General features: G+C 39.2%; 1 protein-coding gene across 1 annotated transcript in view; it reads right to left on the bottom strand.

The window, feature by feature from the left end:
- Positions 1 to 626: 626 nt before the first annotated feature.
- The window catches only part of podxl2 (podocalyxin-like 2), a 43705-nt gene continuing 19382 nt past the window's right edge, over positions 627 to 24949 (bottom strand). The window contains 11 exon segments of the mRNA XM_034209835.1: positions 627 to 4765; positions 5461 to 5637; positions 6345 to 6524; positions 7193 to 7254; positions 7782 to 7938; positions 8699 to 8773; positions 8853 to 9064; positions 9708 to 9881; positions 10975 to 11170; positions 19167 to 19258; positions 21759 to 22104. Coding sequence (XP_034065726.1) covers positions 4703 to 4765; positions 5461 to 5637; positions 6345 to 6524; positions 7193 to 7254; positions 7782 to 7938; positions 8699 to 8773; positions 8853 to 9064; positions 9708 to 9881; positions 10975 to 11170; positions 19167 to 19258; positions 21759 to 22104 — 1734 coding nt within the window. The 3' untranslated portion in view covers positions 627 to 4702.

Genomic DNA, 24949 nt, shown 5'->3' with positions numbered 1-24949 from the left:
CCCGGAGAGAGTCTACCAGGGGTCACCCCCCCTCTCTCGCGCTCTCTCAAAAAACCAGTCTCTTTATGCTAAAAAACTGGATCGAAAACCCAAAAAAACAAAACTCCTCCTCTCATGTTAGGGTGAAAAGGACATGAACTCTCTTTGGCCTCTTAATGTGTCTCCTTAGTGTGAAGTCCCCCCCCCCCCTCTCTCTGGACTGCTGCCAGAGGAGAGGAAGAAAACTCAACCTAAACAACCCACTTTGTTTTGTTTATACTGTAACTATAGAAAATCTAAAATATGAAGCATTTTCATTGTGGGTTATACAAGAATATAATTGATTATAACTAACTTTCGTTTTTAAGTATTAAACATACTATGAAAACTCACAACACATTGTTGATTTTGGAATTTTCAGGGGATCCAATTAGGTCATTTTATATGAAGGAAATGATAGGCCCCTATATCAGAACATAGCATGTTTTCTTGTAGTTCATATATTTTTGAATTGAATATTTGAATTGAATATTTTACAAATGACAATTACTAGGTTTCATGTACAAGTATAGAAACAACATGTATTGATTTTGTAGATTCAACTAACCAAAATGTTCAGGGTTAAAGGACAAAGAAATGGCAACAAATCACAATTTCTCCCAACTTTATTTCTCACATTTAACTTATTACACAGACAACCAAATGAGTGTGACATACATACATAGAAAAACATTAGTAAAATAAAATAACAGAAATAAAAAATTTGAGAGCATGATTACTCAACAAAATGTTTGACAAAAACCTAGTTACAAAAGTGACCAGGAAACTAATGGTGTTGTCTTTATTCAGATCAAGGGTCATTGTTTTTTGCCAGAACTTAATGTCAACTGACTTGCACTTGCTAAGAAATGCAAACAAACACGAGGTTGCTCTCAGATTCTGTAAAGGAAAAAACATCTGAGAAAACTATTTTAAATCCTCACAATCAAAATCAGAATACTTATTTATCCGAGGGGGATATTGGTTTCTTTGTGACAGTTGCTCCATTTTGAAAGATATGTCTTGAAAACAACAATTATTTAAAATCATTGATTGCATATAGCTCTAAGCAACACAATTCCTCTGGTTCAAACTGCTTTTCAGCAAATAAAAGTTACAGCTTGTTGCAGTTTTGTACGTTATATTAGTGCTCGCTGCAGTGCTGAAAGCTACATGCTCATTTATTCTGTTTCTCAGTGGAGGACAATATCCCTTCACTTTTCTCTCAGAAGCAGATCATCTGCAGCAGGGAGTCATTCAGAATGGACAATTGTGAGTTCCTGAACGCTCCCTATATCCCGCTTAGCTGACAAAGTGCGTATCACTCAGCGTAGTTTATAGTGAAGCCATATACAGTATTGTTACAATGAGAAAAGTCAGAGTAAAAGAGCTGAAACACAGGCAACATCTTGACCAAATGTAGATGGGCAACACCTGTAACAGGAATGGAGAGTGACAACTGCAGAAACAAATGTTACATTTATTTTAATTGATAGCATCTATATTAACTTAATATAGATGTTAATTCAACAGTATTCTGCCCATTTGATGAGTGTTGTAGGTTTGTGCTGTTTGGAAACTAGACTTTATTATGTGCTGAACTTGTCAAGTCCCATACAAGTCACACACTTGATGATTTATAGAGATAATTTTTGATTGAAATGTTGGTCAATCAAATTGTAGTGACAAGGGCATGATCACAACTTTAGACATGATTGTATTTATTTAGAAAAATATTAGTCCAAAGTACATTTTGTCAGTATGACAAAGTAATTGATATGTACATCATTATCACTCTTCAGATTTAGTTTGCCTTTCATGCCCTGCAAGATTGGACTAAGTTCCAAGGCATACTTAACCTGGTCTCCTTACCCACTCTTGACATAAGATAAGATAAGATGTAACTTTATTTATCCACGTGGGGAAATTCAGGCGTTTATAGCAGAGTGATTTATTCTTTAAAAATGTTTGAAAGAACAATAAGGTTGCTTATAACATATAAGCATGTTTGGTGTCTGTTTGCTCTTTTTTTTGCCGTCTTGCCCAGAAGAGATTTTTATTTTTGTATGGCCTTGAGACCTTTCTGGTTAAATAAAATAAAGGCATGTCTGCAGTGACCGTTATAGGGATGGGACGATATAGAATTTGTATGGGGATCGCGATAAAAACACGATTGGGGCAATTTTGATTATGGGGATGATTGTAAATATCCTCACGAGTGACCATGACCATGTTTTAAAAAATGCAGGAATTATCATGTTAAGAAACTGAATCACTCAATGTTGCTTATATAGAACAATTTATCCTTTATTAATGTAAATTAGTTCAGATCAATTTATTGTGTTTCACTAAAAAGGATGTGTGTCCTGTCTGTGATGCAAAATGCAAAATGTAAGGTGTGCGATTTCCATGTGTTTTAAGCATGTTTTGATGCAATACATGTGGGATAATATTGTGAATCGCAATTATTTTAGACAGGATGATCCTGAAATGAAATCTATATGGTCCCATGCCTAGATAGTGACTCAAACATGACTGTATTGATTCAGACATGATTGTGCTGACTCAAATGTGAGTTAAACATGGTTGTAGAGACTCAAACTTCAACATTTAACATTAAAACGTCAAAAACTCGGGGCTCGACTCTGGATTATTGTTTGATTAATCGACTTCAACACTGTTACTAGTTTTTTCATGCTGTCTGCCTCTTAATGTTGCCCATGTGTCATCGCCTCGAGGAAAAGCCCGTAGCGTACAGCAGCCATTGCACCACTATTGAAAAAAGCATATCAGGCTAACAGGTAGTAAGTATAGCAATCACATGACTGATTGTAGAGAAAACATCCTCAGTGGCTACAACCATTCCTATTAGCAAAATAGAGATATCTCAGTCACTGTATGTAAGACATTTAACATGATGCAGCATTTCAATGATGATAGTCGCCATTTCCAAGAGGAATCGATAAAGTGCCAAAACCTTACTTGACGCTACAGGTTGTACTTCCTGTTTGGAAAAGTTAACAGGAGTCGCTGTTTTCTCCGGATTCAGACACCAGGGGTAAACTACTGAACATCTCTGAAGTTTTAATAACTACTAGCAGGGCCGGTTCTAGACAATTTCATGTCCATGGCGAGATTTTAGCTGGTTTATTGTCCTAGAGTATACTTTGAAAATGATGAGAGAACAGAGATGTTAGACTTTGCAGACCATTTACATGCACGCTAGCCAATAGGAGAGAATATTACTTAGTGACGTCACTATTTTGCTGAAGTTAACAAGGAGTCCAGACAGGAAAGGGAAAACCTAAAAAACATAACAGGGCCCATTTGAGCTCATTGTATGTTTTGAATGTCAAATGTTAGTAATAATTACGAGTGATACGTTAATAACAGTAATGTTAAAATATCATACATATATGATTTGATTTATATAGGCCTCAAGAGCCTTTCTTGTGCTGGCAGACACATATAAACATATTGGCGGGGCGCACTTTGCAAGCGCACACACTAAAAAATTCCACGCGCTCACATTTAGCTGGGCTCGCATGCCTTAGCACCGCTGCTATGACTGCATCCTAGGGGAAACACTGTTGGTACCATTTTTGAGTAAAAATTACTTGAGTAAAAGTAAAGAGGTGTTGGTAGAAAAATATACTTGAAGTATCAAAAGTAAAAGTACCTGCAAAAAACTATTCTGTGAAAGTGTTATTTGATTATTATTATTATTATGAAAGAGGCTTTAATGTGTTAATAGCTAGCCTTTTATCATTGGACTGTAGATTGTGTCAATAATTAATCATTTGAAATACTTTAAATACTTTAGAGTAGTTTCATCAGTAATATTGCACTGTTGTTTGTAAGCTCATCAAACATTTTGTATGTAAAATAATAACAGTACATGTACAGTATTAAGTAGTATAACCTTAAGATAAATATATTGGAGTGAAATAAAATCTGAAAGTTAGTACGTAGGTCAAATATTTGAAACGCGCTTAGGTACATTCCATCACTGGTTATCAAAGTCAACAACGTGTTCTTCAGAATTAAACCTACATCAGATGGGAAATGTTGTAATTATTTTAGTTTCCCTAAATATGTTTTAGCCAATGATGACGCTGCAGCTGTGGACGCTTCAGACTTTGAAGCCTCATTTACATTCAAATGTTACGGTGGATAAGGTGCTCTCTGCTATGATTGTGTCGCTGGTATCAGGATTATTTTTCGTGCAGTGCAAAAAGCTGAAAGCATAAGGCACAATCAACAGATGGTGACATTATCTAACATCAGGTAAACGGTATGCAGCTTTAGGAAATGCTTACCTTTCCCAGAACTTTTAAAGAGATCAGCAAGTTAAATGTCTTTTATGCATTTCAATTTGAAGCATGAAATAAACCCTGGTGCCTAATACCCATGAATATGTCAGTGACTCCTCCTGCTCACCTCCTACGAGCCTCTTTAACTCTCACTGGACAACACATCTTCTACTCACTCGTTATATCGTTTATCTCCTATCCTCACTACTTGTTCTTTTCTGTCTCTTCCTCCTCTCCTCTCCACCATTCTTCCTCCTCATTACTCCTCTGCTTTCTTTGCCAACTTCTTCTTCTTCTTCTTTCCTGTAGGCTCCATTTATCACCTGTCTATCAAAGACCTTTATAACCTGTCCCCTCCTCCTCTTCGTCCATCAGAGATGTGTGTCCTGCTCCTCCTCTCCTTCCTCCTCAGTCACTGCCTGATTGACAAAGACCTACAAAATGCAGATTAAAATTAGTTTCCATAAAATTGTGATTGTTTTTGTCACAGCAGCATGTAAACAGGCATGACAAGGTACACAAACATTATATATACAGTAGGTACGGTAGAACAGATATAGATACTCTATAATAGACTAATCATGTGTAAATAGTGTAAATCCTGGTTATGGCTAGCTAAGGAGTTGAGTAAAATTCAAAAATGTAACATCTGGAAACATCCAAATCAGGAGTCTTGAAATATATATTTGTTTTCATAGCAGGAAACTGCATACTATTTAATTGAATCCAAGAAAAAAACATGAAATATTCAGAGTTGTTCCCATGGAAAGAGTCAGTTTCAAAATAAAGGAAATAGGTAAGAGCAGCTTTAGAAATGTATGGCAGCCACTGATAAATGCCAGCAAGTACATTTCCCCTCTGCGGGCCGAATAAAGGTATTCTGATTCTGAAATCTCCAGAGGCTTTTATACAAATCACTCAGTTAACGATTTGCATGTAAACAACAGTGTTGTTACTAACAGTAGTAGTAACCTGTTTACTATGTTATTAAGCTCAGGCAGTAACAAAGTCATGATGTTAAAGTTAATTTAAAAAATAAAAACATGTTAACTATCAACAACATGCTTTTTCCAACCCCCCCAAACAAAAGACAGCCCTAAACATTTCAACCTTGAAGTCGTCCAATCACCTGCCAGCGACTGCTCTCCTCCCCGCCTTCTCCAGTTCCTCCTCCTCCTCCTCCTCCTGCGAGCCCATTGGTGCTCGGCTTCTTCTCCTGCATCTCAGACTGGTTGTCATTAGTTACGTCCAGCATTGGGTTGTCGTGGCAACCGTTTTCCACAAAGTGAAGTTCCTCATTGCGAAACTGTGAGGTCAAAGAAATATCTTTATATTGCATTTTGTCATCATTATATATTTACAGATCTAATATATATATTTAGCCTTACCAGAATTAGTTAGCTTGTAGCTTGCTTGTGAATGTTAGTTCAATATTTTTACAAAGTTTGACTAGCGTTAATGCTTTTTGTTGCCAGATCTCATGAGAATATGTTGCTGTGCAAGGCAAATCAGACAAAATGCAATTATTGTGTCAACATGTTAGGATGATATGTTCCTTGTAGAAAATGTGTTAAATACTTATTTTGGTGACAGTGGGGGAAATAGTCAATTATGACCTATTTTTGTTTCATTTCTTGTATTTGGGAGCCATGAGCAAATTAATGAGGGGGACATTCTGTTTCAGAATAATAATTACAATACTGGATTATAATTATTAATTCATTTATGTGTTTATCACTTTAATGTTGCAGCTGGTAAAGGCAGAAGCAGTTTTTAGGTACAATATATACTCCTGCCTAGGTTAACTTGTTGTAACATTTTGTAATGTATTAGTTAAATTATATGTTGCATTGATAATCTAAATCTGCAAAGTACCTGAGTTATGAAACAAATAAATAAATTGAGATCTAGTGTGGATGTAGTTCAATGGAGATACTCAATACCAAAAAACAATTGCCTCAAAGTACTTTAGTAAATGTACTATTCACATTTCCCGCCTGAATGTTAACTCACCGTGGTCTTGGTTGCAGGCAGTCTTCTCTGCCAGCAGATATAAATGAATCCAGATGTGATGATGACCATGCAGATGGAGCCGATGATCACCAGAACCACGAACAGCTTCCCGTAGTCGCTGCGTGTCTGACTGGGGCGAGACGGGCAGCTGCTGGCCGAGCTGTAGTTCTGGATGCCCAGCTGATCACACGATCACACGATCACACACACACACACACACACACACACACACACACACACACACACACACACACACACACACACACACACACACACACACACACACACACACACACAGTAGTTTACACTGGATGTTTACATAAATAACACACTTTTTTCATAAATTGTTATCTGTGCAAAATGCTGAAGACTTCTGCACATTTCTCAATATGTTTTCGATTTGAATGACCTTTTTTTAAACAGTATTCAGCTCTTATCAATGTTAACACTTACATTGGATACATTTTATTTTTGGAAGGGTGTACAATCAAGCTACAATCCATACATTTTTGAAGTTGGAAAATATTTGTTTTACTAATGCAAACAGCGTTGGCAGAGGTTCACATTCTTTGAGTTCCATCCTTGAGGAAAATATTTCTATTTTCTATTTATGATTCATGTTTTTTTCTTTCTCTTACAATGTTTTTTTATGCACAAACACAAAAAGTCCATACCTACTTATTGTGATTAAGCTTGAAATTCAACATGCTTAAACAGGTTGAAATCACAATGTGTTCTATATGAGCAGAAATCTTGTAATTGCTTACTTTCATTTATTGTGACAATTGTTTGGGCTTTGCAATACACAGATAGTAGTACATATCAAAAGACTTTACTGGCCTGTGTACCTTATTCAAATGTTTCCTGATTTCTCCCAGCATGCCCAGCACATCCTTGGTGGCTATCACTCCTGGAGGACGCAATACGTGGAACAATGTTAACATATTTAAAAATATATACTGTATATTGTAAGCATGTGAATGTGTTAAGAAGCACCCACAGCACCGTTAAAATCAGAGCACCTTTTACTTCATTATGTACTTTAAAATAAAAAACTGAAAATGTGAATGTGAATAGCAGTCGAAGTACCTCTTGCTTTCTGCACAAAAATGTGCATGAATATATGTATGTGTGTGTGTGTATGTATGTATGTATGTATGTATGTGTGTGTATGTATGTATGTATGTATGTGTGTGTGTGTATGTATGTATGTATGTATGTGTGTGTATGTATGTATGTATGTATGTGTGTGTGTGTATGTATGTATGTATGTATGTGTGTGTATGTATGTATGTATGTATGTGTGTGTGTGTGTGTGTGTGTGTGTGTGTATGTATGTATGTATGTATGTGTGTGTATGTATGTATGTATGTATGTATGTGTGTGTGTATGTGTGTGTGTGTGTGTGTGTGTGTGTGTGTGTGTGTGTGTGCTTACCGCGGTCAGACGCCACGTTCATCAGCAGCTGGTGTTGCTGGTGTGTAGGTTTGCTGAGAGAGATTAACCATGATCCCTCTGGGCTGTTCATTCTCCGAGCGAACACGCGCTCCATGACCTTCAACAACCGTACACCCTGGTCCACGCGAAACTCCTCCTGTAACACACACACACACACACACACACACATATTTATCTTTATACCACAAGCTACAGCTTGATTTGCAGTAGACATAAAAACGTCAAATTACAATTATACCATTTTCAGTTTTCTGCCTTTAATTCAATCAAATAATCATTCATATATTATGTTGTTGTAAATAAATATGTAAACATAACAAAGTTATAACATCTATTTCTCTAGCTTTCTCTTTCTACGCACAAATATCACTATAGTATGAACACAAAAGACAAAGTACCAATATAAAGTCAACTTCTTTAAAAAAAAAATAGGTGCAGGAAAACAGGAGCACATCAGTGCTGCTATAGCAACTATAAGGTCAGTACGGTGGTGGTGGTGAGGGTTTGTGTTATTGCCATGACGACAGACATTATGGTGAAGGTACCTTCCTCTCTCTCACTTGAAAACTCCAGTTCACTGTCTGTCTGACAGCGTGGGAGAAAAATTGAGTTAAACTTTTCACGACGTTTCAACTCTATTTTTGAAATGCTAAATGTTATAAATTATTTCTCATCTCATTACCCATCATTGTAACATTTCTCTCTTCGATGAGTAGAAGTACAAGGAAAATAGAAATATGTAAGTGAAGTAAGAGTACCTCAAATTTGTACTTGAGTATAAATGCTTTTTACTGTACATTCCACCATGTTGAATATTAAATAAAATCCCATCAATATCACAAATGAATCTTGTATTGTTGAAAGCTTTTATCTAAATATTTCCCCTGTGTACTTACACAGTTTAGGTTGTGCGTCATGTTGAGGACGACGTACCCACGTCCGACCAGCTCGCTCCACTCCAAACACACCACCTTTAAACAACAGTAATATCAATATTAATTAATACATTAATAAAGGTTAGAACAGAGACAGATTTAGATTTGAACAAACCTGCCGTGCTTCCTCCATCTCATCCACATCGTGGACCTCTGTGACCCCGCCCACCCCTGACCTCTGGGTCTGCAGGACAGTGGTCTTCTCCAGTAAATCCCAGTCTGTGGTGAGCGGGACCATGTGTCTGTTTCTTGTTCCCTCCTCTTCCTCCTTCATTTTTATCCATTCCTCCTCCTTCATCTCGTCGCTTCTGTCTGGCAGTATGCCCCCTTAATCGGGATAACCAGAATAATCCATTTATAATGCATTTATTCAACCCACCCTTTAATTAAAACATGTCCAATCTATTCCATCACTTTAAAGTGATAACAGGTAAACAGGCCCTATTCTGCTTTTTGGGGTTTCCCTATCCTGAAGTGTGTTATAGAGGTTTGTGTGCATGTAAATGGTCTGCAAAGGCTCAAATCCCTGTGTTCCCTCCAGAGGGAGTTTCTCTCCCACACACTCCCCCCCCCTGCCTGAAACGTCTCCAATGGACTCCTTTGTTTACTTCTGTGACATAGTGTCACACTCTTCTATTGGCTAGCGCTCCAACACATTGTACGTGATTGGCTAAAGGGCGGGACATCTCTTAGAGGTTGACCAATCACAAGAGATCCGGCCAGCTAACCAATCAGAGCAGACTGGGCTCTGGTTTCAGACAGAGGGTGAAAAGAGGTGTTACAGCACAGGCAGTATGAGAAAAATAAAGAGCTTTTTGAAGAGACATGTCACAGGCACAAATACAGAAATATTATTTGCAAATGACCATAATAAGTCTTCTTTAAGATTAACCATTGAAATTCTCAGTACTTTCTTTGAAAGTGGGCACTTGATTTCAAAAGAAAGAGACACAAACAGGCTGTTGCTCACCTTGTGACTGGTGTTCCTTCTCTTCCTCCACGCTGGGCTGCAGAGGCTCTCTGCTGGGAGCCATGCCAACCTCTGCTGCTGTTAGATTCTGGGTAAAAAGGCCTTTGTGTGCAAGCTCCGTTTCTTCCTCTTCCTCCTTCTCTGTCTCTTCATCCTCTGTCTCCTCTGCAGAGACTAACCAGGGGAAAGACAACAAGCAGCAGAGACATCATCTTCATCTTCTGCAATCTCATGTAGGTGGAGTTAAAATGCAGAACAATGATAGGCATGCGACAAAGTATTATTTTCATTAGAAATGAGTTGGCAGATAAAAGAAAATGTAAGACCCTTTTTCACAACTTGATAACATTTATACATTATACAGACCAATACAAAACACGGGAAAGCTGTAAAGCAACATTTTTTGTTTTATCATAGACAAGAATCCAGTCTACAACAAGAGAAAATACTGTATGTGAAGACACAAAACAATGGTCTTTGTTTTCTGTTGGGAAGCAGTTGGTCAGTGTGTCTTATTTGAAAATAACAGGACTTAATATCGTTTTACGTTTGATTTCAGCTCACGTTAGAGTAGGGGAAAGCAGCAACTGAATTAATGATTCTTTTCATTATCATCTAATCTGCAAATTATGCTCTCGATTACCATTGGGGCTATAATTCCAAAGATATCTAGTTTAATATGATACAAATTTGAGAAAATCTAAAATGGTCAATGTTTCAGAGGCTTACAAACAGCATTTTTCTGACATTTCTTTTTAAATTAATTATCCAAACATTTGTTGTTTATTTCTCTGTCGATCTACTGAATAATTAGACGACTAATCCTCACAGCTTAACAGCAGACCAACGATCTAACGTCAGTAGTGTGAAACCGCATACACTGCAAAGACATTTTTCAAACAGAAATAGTGATTTCCTTTTTTTTAAGAACATGTTTATGCTTTTACTTTTGTTCAGAGTATGCATGCACTAGTATTACTACTGGTACTCACTGTAGGAAAGTTATTACCATTCATTGTGGTGCCAACATGAATCAAAATTCATGACACATCCACCAATTAGTAGATGAGATATTAGATTTAAATCCAAATATCTTCACCTCATCGTGACACCAGAGTAACATTTAAAGGACCCCCACTGTCATTAGAATTCATCCTAAGGGTTATATGAATGTATGTACAAGATTGCATGGCAATCCATACCATATATTTAGATATTTCAAACAATATCAAACTAAGTCGATCAATATAGGCTTTGTTTTGTATACCTCTTGTGTAGCTTCCCAGCAGCCCAAAGTCTGTGCCTGTGTCCGTCTCAGGGGTGGATGTTCCTGCAGCGTCTTCACCAGCAGCAGCAGTAGTAGCAGTAGTCGTAATGATGGAGGAGTGAAGGACTCCGTAGCCACTTGAATGACCGCCTTCCTCCCCCTCTGCCTCCCACAGCTCTCTCTCTAACAGATCCACCTGTAGGGGAGACGTCAGGTAAAGGGAGACACAAAAGGAGGTGACAGTCAAATATGTAATTTCCACTGGAAGGCTGTTTCTGGGGTTTAAACTTCCAGAAGCCACGTGAGGTGAGGTGACGGAGTCTGATACACATTTTCAAAAAGCATGCACAGAGATGTTGTTTGGTTCCACTTGAAAAAATATGACTTATTAAACGATGAACTCCAGATGTCTTTCCAGAAAAAACAAATATATCCAAAATCCCAAAAATATCATTATCCTGATCAGGCAATCCTCAGAAATATGTTGACAATAATGTACTAAAAGGTGCGCCAAAAGTACTTAGAACAAGGTGCCAAATAATGTGATCTATTGTATCATAGAATAATGCGTCTAATAATGTGGTCAGAAAACTGTGGACCTTCCACCATGTAACCAGAAAACAAAAAGTGTCTCGTCCATTCAAAGGTTACCTATTATGCAAAATCCACTTTTTGATGTATTTTATACATAAATAAGTGTTCCCAGTATGTTAAGATTCGGAAGTTTCAGGAAAAAGGGTTTCTCTCTCTGTTTGCTCTGATCTGGTCTGAAAATGAGCTGATCAAATTTTGGCCATGTGATGTCACCAGGCTTGGATTTTCGTCATTTTAGGGCCTTTGGTGTCACACATTTTTTCAGGGCGGAAAGGCCACATGCCAGGGCACAAAGGCCATTGAGGGAAACATTTGGATTTGGAGCTTACAAATAAATAACTTCACTTTCTAATGACAAAAAACAAATCACTTTTTTTTAATATCAATAATCGTATCATCATATAGGCCTATGATTCCTTAGTATTAACGTATCTAAAATGAAATACTTTACTTTGAATAATTTGTGGTTGGTATGTTTTCCATCTACTACTACTCCCATTCACAAATCCGAAATGAAATCTAAAAATCAAAAATTCTATTAATATGTAACAAATATATTCCATTTCAGAGCAGAAGAAACTGCCTTCAAGGGTCAAACTCTGCACATACATCATTCAGCAGTGCACAGTGAAGCTCCAACATCCAACTGTATGAACAAGCAATACTTTGAAATGCAAAAGTGTGTGTGTGTGTGTGTGTGTGTGTGTGTGTGTGTGTGTGTGTGTGTGTGTGTGTGTGTGTGTGTGTGTGTGTGTGTGTGCGTGCGTGTGTCTCTTTAATCAACTCATCACAGCTCCTCATATCTGTTCAGAAACTGGACAAAAGTTAAAGATGTACAAACCACAGACTGTCTGTGTCATGACGAATACAGTCGCTGCTTTAATTATGTCTTTAGGACGTTGTTGTGAGTTTGGACGGAGCAGCTACAACGTTAGTTTAGCCTGATCGATCCAATCTCCATTCACAAAACACGCATTTTAAAAGGTTTTTCGCATGCCGTCTTGTCTGCACACGTGTCAAAGCATTAAAGCATGGTTTTTACTAACCGTTATCAGTATTTAGCTACTTCGGCATCATTTTGAAACGTGTATTACAATGAAATCACGATAAAATAGGTTAATTTGGTCGTAGTTGGTTTCCAACACAGTATTTACATGGAGATACGTCCCGCCCCCTCTCCAGCGCGTGCCGTTTGAATGACAGGAGTAAACACAGCTGACAGCCGCTGTGAAACTCCAGCGGTTAGAGCAATGCGAGTATTCGTATCGCGTCCGTTGTGAACGCAGCATAATGCAGTTCAGAAACCACTGTTCTGACGCTTTTAAAGCAACTTTTAACAGTGCGAGGGGCCCAAAGGCCATGGTGGCCGTAGGACGTACAATTATTTGTGGGGCATAACGGCCAGACCGAGGGGCTACGACGGCCATGGCCGTCATGGCCGCCGTGAAAATCCCACCCTGGATGTCACATTGTTTTTTTGGGTTGTGCAACCATTAGCCAATAACCAACCAATGTAACACGCGCCCACCTTATCACCTGAATATCCTCCTAGAGCAGGGGTGGGGAACCTTTTTCCTCTCAAGGGCCATTTACATTTTTTCAACATCCTCCGAGGGCCGTACAAATGATTGACCTCTGCTTAAAAAACTAAAATCACAGCATATTAATTTCTTCTTTCTTTCATACTGTGCAAAGAAAAAGCAACCGCTTAATCGTAGTATGCATGCACGTGCACGTTGTGGCATGACCACCAAAACAGACAGATATGGACACAAGATGTGTGCAAATGTATTTAGTTTCCTGTCCATGTTTAAGTGGGGGGTGGACCTAACATCCTCTGGGGGCATGCTCCGCCGGAAGGTTTTATTTTAAATGTTGAAGTTAAAAGCATCAATCTGGTGCACTTTGAGAGCAACATGGAGAGATCTATGGATACATCTCTCAACATCCATAACAGAACTGGAAGCAGATTTCTTTTTCTTTATGGATATTTTACAAATCACTCCCCTTTCAAACTGTATTCTTTTTTATGAATAACAACTTTTTTTTACTGTCATATAGTATTTTATACCTGTTTACTTTATTCTCTTATTTTTGATAACTACAGTATAATGATCATATAAAGATGTGCCTTTACCTCACTGGTTGGAGAAAAAGCTTCTTATATTCGTTAGCATAGCTAGCTAACCAGATGCTAATAACAACAAAGTTATTGACGGTATGATCAGTATTACAGATGAACAGATCGCCACCGGGCTTTCAACTAAAGACACAGCCACGCACAAACTGCGGCATGTGTACGGCTCCTTATGGGTACTGCAGTTTCTGAAAGTGCCGGTGTCAGTACCAGATATGTTCGGGCTACCAGATATGTTCGGGTGTATTTCCGTCGCATCCGTCTTCCGTCATATCCGTCATATACTCACCTCCCTCTGCTCCCAGCGCTCTGCTGCCACACACCGGCCGTCTGCGGAACTGCAGCCGGAGGAACTCGGGACAGCTTGTTATGTGTGGGGTGCTATGGTGTGGTCCCATTTACTTGTGCACATAAATAATGTTTCTAATTATTTACAATTAAAAAATATATATATTCTGCGTTACTTTAGCCAACACTTTTATCAGGCCACTAGATTAGATAATTACGAAATGTGTAGATAGAATACATATATTTCAGGTTGTTATTTTGTCATTATGTTTAATGTTTTATTTACCTTTTAGTATTTGTATATAGTATCTGAACTTTGGAGAGGAGTTGGGAGACACACGACACATCAAATCACATCTACAGATCAAGGCGAAGCGAATGGAAGTACTCCCATACTCCTAGCGTGAAAATGTTTGTGAAAACGTGTGCAAAGTCTCCGAAAATCCTAAAAATAAGCCCATATTTGAATTCATCATAAAAAACACATCATTCAGTAAAAACAAGGCCCCACTGATCATCTACTCTCTGAGACGATTCCAGGGATGTCTGGCTTGAGTTTCGTACACCAGGGAAAGTGGACAAAAGTGTCCGAGATCAGCCTCTTAATTTACCCAGGGCTTAGTGCTTGGCTTTGGGCATGAAAATTCAGGAAACTCCCCTGAGTATTTTATTATATATCTGAACTTTGGAGAGGAGTTGGGGGACACACGACACATCAAATCACATCTACAGATCAAGACGAAGCTAGTGGTAGTACTCCTAGCGTGTGAAAATGTTTGTGAAAAACGTGTGCAAAGTCTCCGAAAACGGAGCAGTGGCTGTGAAGTTAGCTTTGCGGCTAGCGGTTAGTTGTTATTGTTTGAAGTTGTTGCTATGGAAACAACATGACGGAGACAAAATTAATATCTTCTACATATAATAACGGACAAAGTAAAGAATGAAGTGTCGGCTATGTTTAAATGTTCGGAATTTGACCGTGATGGCCCTCTTGAGTTGCCGTAAAATATGACGAATATGACGGATGACGGATGCGACGGAAATACACCCGAACATATCTGGTAGCCCGAACATATCTAGTACTGACACCGGAGCGGCGTTCTGGTGCTCTCCGTCAGAAAAAAGCACTACACCCCTGCCAGACGAGACATATACCACGTGATGACACGTTAGGCTCGTGTTGTGTTCAAGGACCCTGACCTTGGCCAGGAAAAACAGGCACTCGCTTGTTTAATTATTTTGCGTTCTAGATTTCTTATATTTTTTTCTTTTTTGCGTGTGTTTATAAATTACCTCGAGGGCCGTACCAAATGGTCTCGCGGGCCGTATACGGCCTGGAGACCGGAGGTTCCCCACCCCTGTCCTAGAGCAACATTTTGTTTTTTAAAAACCAATCACGTTGCAGAGGGGCGTGGCCAGCAGCAGCTCATTAGCATTTAAAGCTACAGACACAGAATCAGCTCTTTGGAAACAGGGCTGAAACAGAGGGCATGACAATGGCATGCTACAATGATCTGTTTGGTATTTCAACCAAATGTTTTGAAATGTTCTATCTAATCTTAATTTTTTGTAATATATTTTGTATGGAACAGACTTTCATTTCATTTAATTTCAAACCTGTATTTATCCAGGTGTATCCCATTGAGATCATTGATCTCTTTTTCAAGGGAGACCTGCTCAAGTAGGTTCCACATGAAACATAAAAACATAAACAGAACAACAAAAAGGACATCTCACAGCATCATTACAGGGATTACAATTTACAATAACTATCCACATGAGCAGGTACCAACAGCTTCCGATTGAGTAGCATCCAACCGACTAAATGCCGACATTTAGTGGCACCAGATTGCTCAGTTTCCATTTCAATTGCAGACTATTCCAAGACAGAGGAGCTGCGCATCTAAAAGCTGTCTTCCCTAAGACAGTCCTAGCAGTTGGCACATTTAATAAAACTACAGCATGCAATCTCAGGCAGTAGCCACTTACAATTCGCCGTGAGATCAGGGAGCAGATGTAGGATGGAAGTTTCCCTAACATGGCTTTGTATATAAAAATGTACCAGTGAGCCTCCGTACAAGGCAAACCAGCCCTTGCATACAGGGTACAGTGATGGGTTAATGCTTTACAGTTTGTCACAAATCTCAGTGTGCTGTGATACGCAGCATCTAACTTGACCAGGCAATTGGCAGGTGCATTCATATAAATCAAATCACCATAGTCCAGCACAGGGTAAAAGGTCACAGTGACTAGCCTTTTCCTGCCTCAAGTGAGAAACAGGACTTGTTTCTGAAAAAGAAACCTAGCCTAACCTTCAGTTTTTTAAGCAGGTTATTGACATGACGTTTAAAAGTGAGACAATCATCAAGCCAGATACCAAGGTATTTGTAACAGGTAACCACTTCAAGTTGTATTCCTTGCATAGTTACAATATCTACAACAGGCTCTGGTGTCTTTTTATCTTTGAAAAGAGCATTACCTTGGTTTTATCAACATTTAAAAGAAGCTTTAGTTCAGAGAGCTGAGTCTGAATAATGTTAAAAACTGCTTGCAATTCAACAACAGCCTCCTTAATGTAGGGACCTGCACAGTACATCACGGTATCATCCGCATAAAAATGTAAGGTTGCTCCATCGACATTTTCACCTAAACTATTGATGTAGATGGAGAATAAAAGTGGACCTAAAACAGAACCTTGGGGAACACCATTAGTAATGTTTAACCACTCAGAAGACAGCCCATCAAAATGAACACATTGGGACCTTTCAGAGAGGTAGTTCACAAACCACCCCACTGCATGGCTGGATATGCCAATACTGAGTAGCCTCTGCTTTAAGATGCGATGATCGACGGTATCAAACGCTTTGGAAAGGTCAATAAATAGAGCTGCACAACTCTGCTTATTATCTAAAATACTCGTAATGTCATTCACCACTTTCATTGTCGCAGTGATGGTGCTATGTTGCTTTCTGAAGCCTGACTGATGTTTAGACAGGATGTCATTTGTACATAAAAACACCTTTACCTGTTCACTCACTAGGCGTTCAAGAACCTTAGCCAGAACTGATAATTTAGAGATGGGCCTATAATTATTTAATAAAGTGGTCTCCCCACCTTTTAGTAGAGGCAGGATATAGGCTGACTTCCACAATTTTGGAATTGTGTTCGTGCTGAGAGAGAGGTTAAAAAGAGTAGTGAGAGGTGGAGCAATCAAATCTGCAGCTATCTTTAAAAAGAAAGGTTCTACGTTGTCCGGGGCCAGCCGGTTTCTTAGGATCTAACTTGGTTAAAGCTTCACGAACAACATCAACAGTAAAAGGAGTAAAACTAAAGGGTTTTCCAAAACACGTTTTTCAGAATCACAGACTGTGGTGTTCACAAAAGCAGAGTTAGTGACAGAATGAAACAGAGAGCCACAGGACACAAAATGCTCATTAAAACAATTTAACATAGTGGCTCTGTCCGATATAGAGCCAGATGCTGTGGTAAGGCACGGAGGTAGCTCATTACGGATATCACCGGTGGATATCGATTTTATGGCTTTCCAAAATTTTCCAGGATTATTCAGGTTCTTTGTGGTAACTGACAGATAATACTTAGACTTAGCACTTTTGATTCGCGATGTGAAGCTATTTCTTAGCTGCCTAAAGCGTAGCCATTCTACCTCTGAGCCTGATTTCCTAGCCTTTGCCCAGGCCTTGTTTCTCTCATGTAGGAGACTAGATAATTCAGCAGAAAACCAAGGATTGTCTCGTCCCTTTACTCTAAATGTACGCAGGGGTGCATGTCTATCAATGATCTCCATAAAACCAAGATAAAAATAAGACCATGCAGTTTCTACATCAGCACACAGATCGATTTTTCCCCAATCAAACCCAAACAGATCATGAACAAAACCCTGCTCCACAAAATGTTTTATGTCTCTCTTAATAATAATACGAGGTTTAACCTTCTGGACCTTAGTGTCCCTAATTGTGGCTACAGCACAGTGGTCACTCAGATCATTCGCAAATACTCCCACAGATGAGTATTTATAGGGAACATTAGTTAAGATGAGATCAATTAGGGAGGATTTATTAGGGAACTTAATGTTAGGGCGAGTAGGACTGTCAACAATCTGAGTAACATTTAAAGAGATACAAAGGTTTTTAAAATCCTCTGACACTGCAGTTAACCAGTCCCAGTTAAAATCTCCAAGTAGCACTATTTCCTTGTAGTCTAGCTGCGATATAAGATTTGCTAGCGAAGACAAGGAGTCCACCACCATGACCTGTTGCCCCTTTGCCACTTCTATATTTAAGGCTAAAAATTCGAATTGCTTACTGATAGATTTGGAAACTAATGTGGTTACACGGAACTTATTCTTAACATAAATGGCAACGCCACCACCTTTATTAGGCCGGTCGGTACGATACACATTATAACCATGTAAGGCAATGTCAGAGGCCAAAATAGATTTATTTAGCCATGTTTCTGATAAAACAATGACGTCAGTCGAGGTTGCCCAAATGCAGACAAAATCTAGTTTACCTAACAGACTGCGCACTGTAACTGTGTTACGGCTGCTGCTTCCTCTCTGCTCATGAACCTGTCTGGGATTGGTTGCAGCTGTGTGCGTGTGTGTGTGTTATGTATATGAGCTGTGCCGTTGCCCAGATGTCATTGGATGCCGGCTTCCTGTCCCTCCCCCGGTAGGCATGACCGAAGATCCGAAGGTCTGGATTGGAGCATGCCAGGCCCGACTCTCCAATCGCCGTGCACCCTTCCAGGTGACAGCTATTAAGACCGTATGCACCGTGTGAGTCGAGAGAGGTCTGAATCTGTGTCAGACGTCTCTCAATATCCTCTCTGAAACATTCTATGTTAGTGTTGTTAACGGTGGTTAACAAGTTGTCCTTAAGTGTGTTGAATTGTGTAAACTCGGTTTATACTGAGGAACAATATTAACTGTGGTTAATTTGTTCCCAGGCTGTGTTTTACAACTGTCTATTTTTTGTTAGTCCCATTTTTTTTCTCATTTCACCCTAGAGGTGAGGGTTCTTTTGTTTGTTTGGTTTGTGTAACATGTAATACAACTTATACTTATAACTACTGAGAAAATATCCAACCCTAACAAATTATATAGGAAGACATTAACAATAATATGTCAGTATCCAAATCTTTTGTCCATCCTCACCTCTAGGACGGGGGCTGCACGGTGCTCCTGTAGCCTAGAATCATGCACCTCAGCTGGGGAGGAGACGCTGGGCTGGAAGGATGGACTGTAGCCTGTGAGACACAACAGACATGTCAGAAACGTGTGTGTGTGTGTGTGTGTGCTCTTTGTACTGTTTTCATAAGGTTTTGACATGGTTCAAACATAAAAAAGAAACGCGTAGTCGTAGACACTTAGTCCCCGACATGTAATCTATTGATTCGTGTTCACCAACATGATTTCCCTCTTTTTTTCGTGTCACACAGAACGATTTTAAAAGCAATGTATTCTATTGGTAGTATGTTTCGTGCCTGCGGCATTGTAATACACGGTTCGGCTGCATTAAATATTACACATCTGTCGTAGTTCTTTATTTATAGAGCCCTGATGAGAAGACTTCTGGACAAACTTGAAGAACTGCCACCGAAACTGAATATGTGACGTGGGTCATAAATATATCAGCAATTAAACAACATCTTCAATTTCTCGGCAGTTCTTCAAGTTTGTCCAGAAGTCTTCTCATCAGGGCTCTATAAATAAAGAACTACGGCAGATGTGTAATATTTAATGCAGCCGAACCGTGTATTACAATGCCGTTATGTGATGACTTTCAAAGAGAAAAGCAAGTACACATGGAAGTATTATTTTCTTTGTTTTTAAATGTTTTTCGGATTTCATATCGCATTAACACCATATCCCAACGTGCATTGCGGCTAAAACATCCAATCACCGAGCTTCAACCATAGCTGAGGATCTTGGGTAATCAGTTCAGTGGGTGTGTATCGCCTACGTCTGTTTCCGGTGACTTTATTTTGAAATTCAGTTCCTGACGGACGGCAAAAAAGCCTGATATTATAGAATCAAACAAATAAATAAAAACAAGGATAATTGTGTGTTATTGTTGAGTAAATAACAGTGTGTTATTTAGAAAAGAATAACAAATTAGAAGTAAAACAATATTTTAAAAAATACTGATTTCAGTATTCTGAGCCCCATTTATTTTCCTCACGGACGGCAATTTTATTTCGACATTATACGATTTAAGATAAAAACAATAATCGTGGCTTGATATTGAGTAAGAAAATGTTTTTATGAACCACACAGCTTGAGGTCTTCCAAGACCGGACAAAAAGACGTGGTGCAGGCACGAAACATACTACCAATAGAAATACATTGCTTTTAAAATCGTTCTGTGTGACACGAAAAAAAGGGGAAAATCATGTTGGTGAACACGAATCAATAGATTAAATGTCGTGACTATAACACGAAATGCCGTGAGACTGGGTTGTAATATAGCACTTAACAAAAGGCAAGCTGAGGCAGATGGGAATGTCATTCATTTTGCAGGTAATCAGTGGTGTAGTGGGGATTTTTTTACTGGGTGGACGCTATTTTAATTAGGTCATCTCAAACAATGAAAACAATCATGCTTCAAAAAAGTGGGGGCTCCAAATAAGTGGGGGAACGGCGATCCCCCTTGTCCAACGACCACTACACCACTGCAGGTAATTGACCATAAACAAATATGTTGGAAAGTTTGATCTGGTTATGAATGTTTATCAAAGTTTTTATAATTCATCCTGAGGGGAACATTATTGATTGTACCCACATTTCATGCCAAGACATCAAATGTTTTTTTGAGATATTTTGGTCAGAACCAGAGTGTTGGAACGATAAACCAATATTCAACCATCGCTCGAGCCATGCTGGACGCAAATCAAACATAATTTACCTATAATCCAGCATCTTCACAGCTATTTGTCCTCCACTAGGAGTCTCTATTTACCCGGTAATAAATTAATGTTTAAACCCAATATCTTCAGACTGTTCCAGGCTCTTCCACTTACATAATATGTGTCCAGCAAAGAGCAGCAGAGTGATCAGTCTGTAACATGTTGGACTGAATCTGTGGTTTTGCCCTGAGAAAACATGTAATAACTTCAAGGAGACAGCAAACATCTTCATCTCAAATGATGCCTGTGAAGATGAAACCTCCCTATGGGTAAAAGCAGGTTTTTACTAAAGCTTGTGACCAAAGCTAATAAGGTTGTCTGAGGGTGTTAAGCATGCCCTTGAGCAAGGCATCAAACCAACACCCTGTAGATACTGCCCACTGCTCCAAATACGAGGATGGATTAAATGCAGGGACTACATTTCACTGTGTGTGGTGCTGTGAACATGTATCCAACCAATAGAAAAGGGTTTCATTAGAATAAATAGTTTTTGAAAATGGGACTGTTTTGGGATATTGCAGAGAATTCTTACATTTGCAGAAATGGTTGCAAACTAATGTTTAGGTCAGAAGTAAAAAGCTAGCATTAGGCTATAATAAAAAAAATGTACAAGACACTTTATATTTACAGGTTAAAATATTCTGTCATGGAATCGCCTATTTTAAGAGGTTGTGATAACGAAATAAACCTGTGTTGGATATTTATTGAAGTATTTTATATTTTTTAACACAGAGCAACATTTGTAACTTTTGTCCGGGTTTCAGGACTTTTAAACACTCATATATGTGAAGTGAACAGCCTATTTTGATTCGGTGCTGAAGAGAAGATAATTTCTACTAACCAATCAGAGCATCCAGATCTGGAGTTGTATGGTTGGCATCCAACACATGGAGGTCTTGATCATCTGTTCCTCCTCCCCTCTCCTCTTCTCTGGCTCCTCCCCCTCCTCTCTCTATGTCCTCTCCCTTGTATCTCTCCCACTCCTCCTCTTCCCCTCTCCTCTCTCGGTCCTCTCCTCCTTCCTCTCCTCTGTCTCTGTCCTCCATGTCTGTCCCGAAGAAGCCGGAGGCCTCCAGGGAGGCATCAGCAGCTCCTGGCCCGCCAATGAGCTCCTTGTCTGGGTCGCTGGAGTCTGGACTCCCCCTGTAGCCTTCTGCATCCTGAGGAACCACCAGATGGACCATACGCTGGAAATGGAACAATATTTGTTGGGCACATAATCTACAGTATAATTCGTTGTAATATTCTTGTTGTTCATTCATTTTTTGTATCGTTTTCGAGATATGTTCTCCATTTTCACAACCTAATTCTTCCTACTGTGATTATGTTTGCACCACACAAATTCCTTGTATGTGTACATTAACCTGGGAATAAACCTGATTATAATACCGATTCTGATATTTGATACAAAATAACTATTCTCAGAGATCATAGCAAAACTGATTCAGAACTAAAAAAGGTTTTAATAAACTGTCTGTACAATTCAAAAAAAATTGTTTTTACCTTCGCTAATAAATGACTAGATTTGTTCAGAAGCTAAACAAAAACAATGACACACAATTATTTAATGTTAATGTTTTTACATGATATCTGCTCCCTTCATAAACACATTTATTCCTGTTTTTGTATGTTTTTCTGTATGTTGCTTCCATCATTATGTCATTTGCACTAAATTATTGCACAATTTAACGTATTATTTTCTTTAATCAGAATCAGAATACCTTTATTTAGATTAGTCCCACAGAGGGAACATTTGCATCGTTACAGCAGGAAAGAGCCACAGACAGCTTAATGTTACATATGTTAAAAAAAAAAGTTAAAGTCTTAAGTATAATGTATTTTGCATTGTTTCAGGAGCCTGGCGCTTAAGATTTTCTTTTGCAACAACTAAGCTGTAATAGTTGTGCACAGTGGCGACGTCAGGGTATGGCTGGTGTAGGCTACAGCCATACCAAGAAATGGCTTAGCCCCACCTTAGCCCCACCATGAAAAATGATGTTAAAGTAAGCAAAATAAAGTCCGCCAACTCGCGCGGAGTAAATTGCACAGACAGCAGTTAGTAAGATTGATTTCAGTAGCCACTTGTCTGGAAATACCGAAGACCAGAAACGGTTTTGTCGTCTTCTCAATAGAACATCTTTGATAATGTCTTCTGGCCAATCAGAATCACGATAACGGTGTGGTGTTGTTGCAGGAAGTCCCGACGGAGAATACTTATGCGGTAGTACATCTCTATATACATCAATACTGTGGAGGAAACTTCTGTGTAGCAATGCAGTGGGAGTCACCGACTCATGAAGGAGACACGGGACGAGCAGGAGTTCTGATGTCAAACACTGAGATTTAATACAAGCATCGGCCGGAGAAATTCACATCACAAGTCACACAGTCAAAGGTTCTGACTGCACGGGTGGTTTGCCATGTCAAATCTGATCAGCCTCGCATCTTGGTAGACCTTTTAACTAGTTTACAGAGAGTCAAATTTACATATTGGGGATGGGCGTAAACATCTGCAGACACAGGAGATGTCTCTCACATCTGTGGAGCTTAGAAAGCCAGCGTTCTCACAGTCGTAAAACCCCTCCTGTGCCCGGCAGGTCAGGCCATAAAACCTAGTATCAACATATGACTGCATTAACACATTCCCTACGGGAGATTAGAAGCAGGGATGGTCGTAAATGTCAACACACAAAATAGGTTAAATGTCTAGGAGTAAAGACAAAATTAATCCCTAACAGATACAACATTACTTATTATTATAGAAATCAACACGTAATGAAATAAGACCCCACGGTTTGATGATTGATAGGTGTGTGGGCTGTCTTTCATTTTGGCACACAGACCAATGGGGGCTATCCACCCTTATCCACAATGTAAAGTAATTCACAGCCTCTTCCCTCTTCTCTCTGTGAGGAGCAGCAGGTTCAGCTTTCAGAACAAAGTAACAAAAAACTAAAATGGCATTAATTTTTTTAAATATGTCGTGTAGTAATACATTTATTTTTGTTCTCAAGAGAGTACCAGAATGTGTATTTTATGTTAGTATTTCAAAAAATCTCCTGGGGGAGAATCCCCCCAGACCCCCCTGCAGGGGTTGGGTTTTCAGCATGTCAACTCTTTCACCTGTGGGGAGATTGCAGGATTGGCTCCAGGTCGCCCTTTTTATTTACTACAATACAAATGTGCCTTTTTATTTCATACAGTTACATTTGGATTGAGACAGGGAAATAATCTAAACCTCACGCGTGGCGTTTCACTGTCAAGGGGGGCGATATAGCGTGCAAATACTGACTTGAGCCCTACCACTGTATGGGTTAGCCCTGTTAACATGTAATCTCTTTGCGTCTATACTACTGGCCATACGGTAGTCTAGGTTGCCCTCTTGAGGCTGTGAAACGCATGCGCAGTTAGTCTGTGTCGACCTGGAGCATGAGGTCCACTGTTCGTTAATGGCTCTGTATTGGTGTTATGCACGTTGATTGAATAAACCAAGTTAACAGAAGATAAACGTCGTGTTTATTTGTAGTAGACTAACATTGGTAGCAGAGGATGGTTAGCAGAAGATGGCTACTGCTAACTACAAAGTTCCACCGAAGTTCGACGAATCCCGACCATACGAGTGTTGGAAAAATGAAATCGCCATTTGGAAGCTGGTTACTGAACTTGATAAGAAGAAACAAGCCCTCGCCGTTGTCCTGGGGCTGGAAGGAAGGGCAAGGGATATCGCCATGGAAATACCCGCTTTGGATTTGAACAACAACAATGGTATGGACACACTGCTAGCAAAACTAGATGGCATGTTTCTCAAAGAAGAGAGAGACCGCGCATACGATGCTTACTCTTTTTTTGACTGTATCAAAAAGGAGAGCTCCGTGTCCATGGCGGACTATGTGATTGACTTTGAACAGCGATACAACCGAATGAAAAAGTACGACATGACTCTTCCTGACGCCGTGCTAGCTTTTAAACTTTTGGACACGGCTTGTCTAGACGAGAAAAATAGACAAATGGCGCTGACTGCGTGTTCAGATT

Source organism: Gymnodraco acuticeps, unplaced genomic scaffold (assembly GCF_902827175.1).
Source record: "Gymnodraco acuticeps unplaced genomic scaffold, fGymAcu1.1, whole genome shotgun sequence".
In the NCBI taxonomy this organism is placed as follows: domain Eukaryota; kingdom Metazoa; phylum Chordata; class Actinopteri; order Perciformes; family Bathydraconidae; genus Gymnodraco; species Gymnodraco acuticeps.
Note: the sequence above shows the minus strand (reverse complement) of the source record. Positions and strands in the feature narration are given on the sequence as shown.